The sequence below is a fragment of the Quercus suber genome, unplaced genomic scaffold, assembly GCF_002906115.3.
Source record: "Quercus suber isolate HL8 unplaced genomic scaffold, Cork oak 2.0 scaffold_618, whole genome shotgun sequence".
Taxonomy (NCBI): domain Eukaryota; kingdom Viridiplantae; phylum Streptophyta; class Magnoliopsida; order Fagales; family Fagaceae; genus Quercus; species Quercus suber.
Window position 1 is genome coordinate 430884 of NW_027070061.1, and position 9837 is coordinate 440720.

The 9837-nt window shown below is 33.0% G+C and overlaps 1 protein-coding gene across 1 annotated transcript; it reads right to left on the bottom strand.

Moving 5' to 3' along the window:
- Window positions 1-5393: 5393 nt before the first annotated feature.
- LOC112000082 (cyanogenic beta-glucosidase) lies at window positions 5394-9139 on the bottom strand. Its single transcript, XM_065765256.1, has 7 exons — window positions 8845-9139; window positions 8623-8692; window positions 7850-7908; window positions 7160-7235; window positions 6920-6997; window positions 6744-6831; window positions 5394-5772 (listed from the first exon to the last, which is right to left on the bottom strand). Exons 1-7 carry the CDS (start codon window positions 8989-8991, stop codon window positions 5400-5402), a joined length of 891 nt encoding a protein of 296 aa, XP_065621328.1. The 5' UTR covers window positions 8992-9139; the 3' UTR covers window positions 5394-5399.
- Window positions 9140-9837: the final 698 nt, after the last annotated feature.

Genomic DNA, 9837 nt, shown 5'->3' on the forward strand with positions numbered 1-9837 from the left:
CTGAATAATCTTTATAACAATCCCAATGATAATGATAAGCTCTGGGTGGATCCGGAGAGGATCAGAGCTAGAAAATATCTAAAGAAAAAGCTGCTACCACCGTATTTAATGCACTGCAACAACTTTTCTGGCCGCATTTATGTGGAGAAGACCCCTGAATAGTGTAACCTCGGCTACCGCCACTCACAAAGAACTAAAGTAGACACATGACGTGACATGCACTTGAGTAGATACACAGATGAAGAACATGTGGACGATGGAAATGATAGGAGAGGATGCTATATAAAGAGGAAGGGTCTCTGATAATGGGGACGGAGGGGAGAGAGAAAAAGGAAGAGAAAAGCTTTACCGTAACTCTGAATGTTGTAATCACTGTTCACTTAATAAAAAAAATCTCTTCGAACATACATTCATGGAGTCGTTCAAGCATTAGTTCATGTTATCATCACTGCAAGTAACCTAGTCAACCATTGTTTACTTCATAACCAGCCTAGCTCTTTTGCCCACTCTCTACAAATTTATTGTCCTGGGTTCGCTGGGCCTTCAACCCATATCTTTTGGGCTTGGGCTACAAAAACTGACCCTACAGTATATATTAAAAAAAGGAAAATTCTAACGAGTGCCCTTAGGGCATAGGTTAATAATTCATTTTTGGAAAATTTTTTATATCATTTTTATGGAAAATGAAAAAAGCTGTCAAAACATTAATTTTTTTTTTCTTTTTCCATAAAAACTTTCTTCAATTGGATTGTTAACCAATATTCTAAGGAAACTTGTTAGCATGACCTTTAAAAAAAATATAGTTGAATGTCAAAACTTTATGTTTATTGATTACACATTCATAACCAATGCTTAGCGAAGATTTGGAGGTTGAGACAACCAGCTGCGGAGGCAGAGAGGAGACAGACACCAACCACAAATTAATGGGTTCGGTCAGGATGTGTTTGGTTTTTTTGAAGTACAAAGAAACTGGGAAGAAATTGAAGGGTTTGCGATCTCAACTGGTTTCCATCTTTGTAGTTATTCTTGTATCAGATTCGCTGCTAGTTTAGTTTACTTTTACTGTTTTGCACTATTTCATTTGTTTGGATAAAATTCTCATTCATCGTCTTGAAGAAAAAAGAAGAAGAAGAAGAAGCAAAGTTATGCCTCTGAGCGTTGCAGGGCCTCTTCTTGCAGGGGCGGCTTGATGCATTTGAGGTCTTAGACAAAAATTGATTATCTTGTTTCATATATAAAATTACTATTAATCAACATGAACCACATAGATTTTTTTTTTTTTTAAATAGTTTATAAACACAAAAAAATTTGACAAAACTTTTTATATTTATTGATGTGGCAGATTGATAGTAGTCATTAAAAACATAATGTCAGTGGTGTATCTAGTTGAAATTTAGTAAAAGTTTGCTAACTTGATTATTATGAAAAATGTTGTGAATTTTTTTATAAATTGCTTTCTTCCTGTTCTTTTTTCTTTTAGAAATGCAACATTCAGAATATTTTTCATGACAAATCTTAGGTGTTAAGTTGCTTCTTATTTTCTAGTTGAACCTACCACTAAAATTATTTTTTTGCTATCAATAACAACCTTTAACAATTTGTTATTAAGATTTTTTGTAAAAATAATGTGAAAAATGTTGTGAACATAATATTTCTTTCTCTTCTTTATTTCTTTTTCATTTGATAAGAAAAATATTATTTTATTTAATGGTTAATATTTTGGCTTAATTAATACTATTGGTTAAAATTTAGGGGCTGTATTTTCACTTGGGGGCCTTAGGCGGTTGCATCAATGGCTTATACCATTGAGCCGGCCCTGTCTTCTTACGGCAGGATTTGGACAGGTCTTTACGTTGTTACGCGACGCAGTTAAGGATGTGGTAAGCAAAGCCCGTCAGTTCAAACCCATTCTTAAAAGACCCGAATCCATGTTAGGTCGTCTAGCGCCTACGGTCACAGATATAGAACGATTAAACCAACAACTTAATCGCCCAGTAGAGGAAACACAGAGCTTGATAGAAGAAATGACGAAGGGTGGGGAGCTGGTTCCCGAGTGCTTGCAAATCCCACGGTGGAATTTGTATTTAAGATTCAAGTACTCAAGCAAACTTACTAAGTTGGAAGAAGACATTTTGAGGTACTGTCAGGTTGATTTGCAATTACCTGATACAAGGACTGGGTTGGAGACCAGAAAAATTGTGAGTGATATTAGCCAGAGAATGGATTCGATCGCATCCGTGGAGACACCAAAGGTGTCATTCGCGGTTCATGAACCCCCGGATTTCACAGTTGGGTTTGATATGCCAATGAAGGAGTTGAAGACGCTGCTGTTGAAGGAGGAGGTGCAACTACTTCTATTGACTGCTCCTGGAGGATGTGGGAAGACCACATTGGTCCAAATGCTTTGTCAGGATGAGATAATTAAAGGTACTTCCTTGTCTTTTGTGTGTCGGTGTGTAATTTTACTTTCTATTTGGCTATGGTTTTAGGAAATGAGGGAGGTTTGGTCCAGTGCTCAATGGCACTGGACACCGTAGGAATTGTGATCCATGGCACCGTAGACCAGGTTCAGTGCACTGGAAGCACTTGACCTGGATCCTTAAGAAATATATAGTTTGCAGGATTTTATTTCCATTTAACAATAAATATAAAAAAATTTAGATAGTTGTCACATTTCAAAACAATGTTGAAAAGTAGCGTCTCGAGTGTCTAAAACTCGAGTTCCATGATAAAACTCGAGTTATTAAGTCTCGCTTTGTAAGCGGATTGCTCCGGGGCGGAAATAAATTAAAGTAAAAATCGAGTTTTAAAGACTCGAGTTCCGAAAAACACCGCTATAGGGACTAAAAAACGTCACTATAGAGCTATAGGGCTCATTGTACGACACTTAGAAAATTTTTTTCAGGGAAACGTCGCTATAAGGCTTCAAAACGTCACTATAGAGCTTAAAAACGCCACTATAAGGCTTCCTGAACCTAGCTTGGACTTATAAAAAAATTTTTGCAGGAAAACGCCGCTATAGGGCTTTAAAACGTCACTATAGGACTTAAAAACGCCACTATAGGAGCGAGAAAACTAAAAAATAATTTGTATAGAACTCGAGTTTCGAAAACTCGAGATCTTTGTGGCATTTTCAAATGTGGATCTCGAGTTTCTAAAACTCGAGATGTCTAGTTTCCTTTATAGTTTCAAGCGTTGCCTAACTAACCATATACAACTCTTTCTCACAGTTATTCTGCATATTACCCCATAGTTTGCATATTCTTGAAGTTAATTATAGTGGGACAGGTTTCTCTCCAACAAACCTCAATTTTGAAAAATTTTGAAAATTTATCTTAGATCGCACATTCCATTCTTAAATCATCAATCAAATGATTAAATTTTAAATTTTTGTGGTCTAAAATTACGTATAAAGAATAAGTTTATTGATCGAATAGTAAATAATATCCAATGTGAATGAAATTTGACATAATTGTTAAAAAATATAATAAACATACAATTTAAGAGTTAGATTTTCAAAATGCATATCTAATAAAAAAAAATAGTATTAACAGTCACCTTGGGTTGCTTGTTAAGAAACAACTTTATGTCAATGAAGTTAACTTTTGTCAATTCTTTACCAATTTTATAGGGTGTAGAGCTAATAAAGCCAACTTTTTGAGTTTCATTTATCCCTTTAGCACTATTTTCAGTTATTTCATCAATTTATACCAATTTTTATGGGAAATATTTCCCAAAGTCCCATTTAATAAAAAAAATTAGATAAATGAAAAAAAATACATAAAAGAAGCTCCATGGTTTATTTTAATATTTTTTTTCTTTCTATCAAGCTAGCTACACAGCTTATAAAACTAGAAAAAATAACATTAAACTATATAAAAGACAAAAGGTTGCCAAAAAAATTGTTGTTAACGGCATCTTATGGCATCCGTTAACACAATCCTTTTTTTATTAGCAATCCTTTTTTTATTAGGTAGACTCACAATAAATCATCTTTAATAGACACTTAACGTTTAAAAAAAGAAGAAGAAAAATCTGAAACCTTTAAAAGGTCTCTCTCGAAAAAGTAGAAAGCTTGTCCTTTTGCTGCTGCTAGTACGTGGACCCTTCATAGTAAAGTAGTAAACCGTTAGGTAGTAGCAAAAACAAAATACACTGAAATTCTTTGTTGAATCCTAAAATGAAATAATGTACTAAAATAAAAGGCAATTCTATATTTGGCTATCATTGAAAAAGTGAGATTGCATTCACACTCAAGAAATTGAACTACTGTTTGAAGTATGCCATTGCTACTTATCTTCATTCTTTTGTTTGGTCCTTTCAACAGTCATACCAGTGTTTTTGGCATATTTCAGCCTTGGGAATTACTGCCTTAGAAAGTACTAAAAGAAAAGAGATGGTTAAAAAAAAAAAAAAAAAANACCAACTAGCAAACTACCAGTTTCTCAAAAAAAAAAAAAAAAAAAAAATCCAATAAACTACCACTATCAATTTTTTCGTATAAAAAAAAACCTACTATCAAATTTAAATCTAACATTAAAATATTATTAAAATAGGAAAGCTTAAAAAGCTTAAAGCCGTAATACTGTAGCAGCAGTGCTGCAGTGGTGGTACTGTAATACACTTATATAATATTAGCAAAGATAAAAACTAAATATAATAATTAATAAATACATCAATTTATGAGGTTTGTGGTGATACACGAGGGCCGGCGTTTTTTACAAAGTATATACTACTTTACATCTTTACCCAACAGCAAAAGAGAAAGACTTCAATAAAATTCAAACAAAAGAGAGATCATCTCAGTAAAAAAAGAGAAAGCAACACAGTGAGAGAAAGCGAGTCTTTCACTGGTTTAGAGAGATCCGATCGCTGGTCATCAACTGAAGGTAGCAGCAAACGACAACGCCAACAAGGACAGAAGCTTTAGCTGGCATCTGGAGAGTTGTGGAGGATATTATCAGAGATTTGACTGAGCTGAGGAGTGCGGTGGCCGACGAAGGAGAGAGGCCATCTGAGGCGAGGGAGGGTCCGAAAGGAGGCGATTTTTCTTGAGCTTGAGGACCGAATGATGGAGACCTGGTTTGGTTTCTAATTTTGACTCTTTGAGCATCCTAAACGACATTGTATAGGGGAAAATATAGATCGTGACGCCGTTTAAGGCTTTTTTTTTTTTTTTAAGGGTCCGTGAGAACCGCTAAAATCGTTCATGGTTTTCAGAACCGTACGGTCCGACCACAGTTTGCATGAATTCCTGTTTTTTCTCGATGAGCGGTTCTTGAAGCTAAAAAAAACCGAAGCTGAGAGGTTCGAGATTTTTTCGATCGGATCGTACGGTCCGGTCTAAGTTTCAAAACCATGCCATTTAGTGTAACTTGAAAATATTTGGCTTTAATATGTTAAAGTTTTGTTAGTCGAACCTGATATTTTTTCTTGTACACTTCAACAGCGGCTGTGCCATTTAGTGTAACTTGAAAATATTTGGTTTTAATATGATAAAGTTTTGTTAGTCGAACCTGATATTTTTTCTTGTACACTTCAACAGCGGCTGCATGAGAAAGCAGCTCGTGGTGTGTCACCAAATATGGCTCTATCCCTGAATCCCCACCAGTGCAATTTAGATTTTGCCAGGTAGAGCATCGACCTGGTGCTAACGATTTTTCTGCATAACCACCATTGCTAAAGCTCCACGGCTCATTTAGAGTGATCCAATGCTTTACCCGGTCACCAAATTCCTTGAAGAGAAGTTCCGCATAGTCCCGGAAATCATCCCTGAATATTAGATGCTAATATTAGAATAACATAGTGATGAGTTTGAACTTGTCTCTCCACTCTACATCCTATTTTAAAAAATTAAAAATCTCATATATTAGGCTCCATTGATGAACTGGGCCCCATTTATCAAGGGGATTTGAAATCTATAAATAATATATATATATATATAGAGAGAGAGAGAGAGAGAGAGAGAGAGAGGGGTAAAATTTAGAGAAAGTTCAATTAGAATTTGAAATTAGTATCTAATTTTGTATCATGTGTCTAAATTTATGCGGGAACCACACCATAATTATTTACTTAAGTTTGTGCCATGTGTCTACTTAAGTTTTATAATTTTTGTGTCAAGTGAGTTAATGAGTGCAAAATACTAAGAATCTAATATTAATGAACTATAAAATTAAAAAAAAAAAAAATCACATATACTCAATAAAAATCACCACATAACAAAAATCATCACACATTCTATCTTATTAAAAATTAGAATAAAAAAAATGATCATAAGTAGTATTGAATTTAGGTAAAAAAATTTAATATGTGACTATACGTTTACTTTAAAAAAAAAAAAATTTGTCTAATTATTTATATTCTTATAATAAAAATTGTGTTTAATTTTAAATGTATCTATATGTATGCATGCTATTTTTTTTTTAATAATTTGACTAATTATTTATATTTTTATAATAAAAATTGTGTTTAATTTTAAATATATCTATGCATTTGCATAGGTTACATGTTAGTGTTAAAATAATGGATAAATTTAAAATTTTAAGGTTTTTGACACAAACAGTTGGTTAGCACTTAATATTGATGTCCTGATCTTTCTTTTCTATTTTGAAACCTAAAATGAGTCTTTTAACATCATAATTATATATTATAGGGCTAATAATTGGATGGAGAAGAGGGGTAGATTATTTGGTGAATTATTCTTTCTTTTTTTAGGGTAATTTGTTGGTGAATCATTCACTTACATAATTTTTGGACTTAGGAAACCACCATACTCATCATCTAAGGCTTGGGGAAGATCCCAATGGTAGATTGTTACAAAGGGCTTTATACCTGCATTCAGTAATAGAAAAATACAGTGTGAATTATAAGAAGTAAAATAAGTTAGTGATACTTTGGAATTTTAATATTGAATCTTGACCTCTGCTTAGAAGCCTATTGATGAGCTTGTTGTAATACTCGATTCCTTCCCGATTCACACCGCCACTTAGTTTTCCTTCTGAAATTAGTCCCAAAAATGAGATTGTTAGGAACATAATGTGGTCACAAAACAATAGCCAATGCATTCCAACCTAAAATGTGTACTTGATGGTACCCATTTTGATGTCCTTTTCATTGCATGGATCTAACATTTTATTGGTTTATGAAAAGATAATCTTACTTGGTAGTACTCGAGACCATGAGATTGAGAATCTGTAGGCATCTAAATTCATCTTATTCATAATCCGAATATCTTTCTGCAATGTATAATCACAACAGATATAAATTGTTAGAATTCATCCTTTTTGTTCTTTATTCTTCAAAGTAATTAAATTTAAATATGCAGAGAAAACCCATAGTATGAAACAAAAATGCCAAAGAGATGGAGAAGAAAAAAAGGATAATAAAGGCTTTAGTATTTGAGTACAGTAAAGGATTTAGTGTTTCAGTGAAATCAAAAGGAAAAAGTTTGGGATAGCATTCAAAATGCCGTGAGCTAAAATTGTGGGACAAGATAAAAGTTTTTATTAACAAATGTGATGTTAACTTCGTAAAAAACTAAAAAAAGTGGGGTGAATCCCTCAATGTGATGTTATTTTGGACATGTTTTTGTTTTTTTCCTACTCCGGACAAAGCATTTTTGAGGGGTTCCATATACAAAAAACAAATACTTGGAAACCAAACTATATTATTGCACACTTTTGGTGTGATGATTACTCCACAAATATAAGTGCTTAAAGAGTATAGTCGTATGAGGAATAAGGGCCGAAGTTCAAGTCTGTAAGATAAAACTTGGTAATTAGTTGCTAATTAATATGAGTGATTTTCTTTCTTTCCAATTTATATTATGAACACGAAACAACATATTTACCTTGTAGAGATGATATTGATCGACAGCTACATCTGCATTGTTTCCATCCTTTATCCAATCTGCAATTCCATTGCACGTTAATACTGTATTTAGAGAAAACCAAAGGATTTTTTTTCCTTTTACTGTTTAAGAACTAGTAATTAGAGCCATACGAAAAATGGAACTAGTTATGAAAGAAAGGAAGGTTGAGAGGGGGAAATGAAGAAAAATAAGTACCAAAAGATAGGAATGTGAAGTTTTACTTTTTACGTCGTTGTTGTTTTGCTCTCTTTCTTTCTTTTTTTCTTTTTAAAACATCAAATCAGGATAAGTATCCTCAAACACCATCATAGTCTCATAACTAGATTTTATCTGGGTTCACCACTTATGTCGCTTTATTACCAACCACTATTAGCTAAACACCGTTTCTCAAAATATATATATATATATATATTAGCTAAACTCTTAAGTTTTATCGTGAAATTGTTATGAAAATATTGTATTAGTCATAGCTTAATAATCTTCTCATTTTGTATTCCTTTACTTTTATTGATTCAAGATAAAAATTTATAATTCTAAAAGTGTATAGACTATCATGTTACTCAAAAGTTTAAATAACGCGACATTCTATAAATCTTAAAAAAAAAAAAAATTAATAATGAAATGAACGAAATGGAGAGGCCTTGAAATAATTTTTTTTCCAGAATTAAATTTCATCGTAGTATTGCTTAATATTTCATTGGTAATTCATACTATCAAGTTTCATATTGTTGGAGAGAAAAAGAAAAAGAGACCTGGATGTTCATGAGTGTAAGTGTCCCATATACTTGGTCCTTTACCATCTTCTTTTGCTGCACCTTCATACTGGAAAATTGAAAAAAAAAAAAAAAAAAAAAAAAAAAAAAAAAAAAAACACAGGTTTACATAATAATATTGTTCATATGCTTCACATCCCAGGACATTTGAAAAAAAAAATTATGATAAAATTAACATAGAGAAAATTGTGACTTAGTTACCTGATAAGCTGCTGCTGCTGTCCCAAAAATAAAACCTTCAGGAAAACTGGTCCGGTTGAGTGAAGCGGGGTAACGGACAGCAATAACATTAGTCAATAAGCCAAGAAGAACTAGGAGGCCTAATACTAGATAGCTTTGAATTGCCATAATTGATTTTGGAGTTTCTTGTGTGTGTAGTACTAGGTAGAGAATCTGCCGGTTTTTTTTTTTGTTATAGGGGAGCACTACATAATCTTATCTATTTAGAAAAATAAAAATAGAGATGAAAGAAAAAGAAAAAGAAAAAAAAAATGGAAAAGGACAAGCAATATGTTAGTCAAACTATGACAAAACTAGAGATGAAAGAAAAAGAAAAACACATGGAAAAGGATAAGCAATAATGCAATATGTTAGTCAGTCCTTATCTATTTAGAAAATAAAAAAATAGAGATGAAAGAAAAAGAAAAAACATGTGCAATATGTTTTTCATCATAGTTATCCTTCAACCATAGATTTAAAAGCCAAATCGGACTGGCAGGTTCAACCGGTTGAATCAGAACCGGGCATCAATCCGGTTTGGTTATTCATAAAAATTAGAAATTAAAGAAAAATGGGAAATAACCGGTAGTCGTAAGTTCAACCGGAAAAACCGAGAACCAGTATGGGTGAAACAGATTGAAAGATTGAAACCAAACGTTTTGCATCAAAGATCTTCTTCTTCTTCTTTTTTTTCCTTAGATCTGCGTCTTCCAGTGATGACTGAGGGCTGGCATCAAAGCTAGCTTCTTGGAGCGGTCAAAATTCCTAACCTTGCCTGAAAACACAGATCTTCACAAAGAGAGAGGCAAAGAGTAAACAGATATCTTCATTCTTCATAGGCAGATAGAGAGAGAGAGGATGGTTGAAAATCTTTTTTTGGATTTGAGAGAGGACCACAAAACACACGGAAATAAAAATAAAAAATAAAACTGGTCCATTTTCCTTATAAGAGCTTCTTCTTGATTTGTAAGAGAG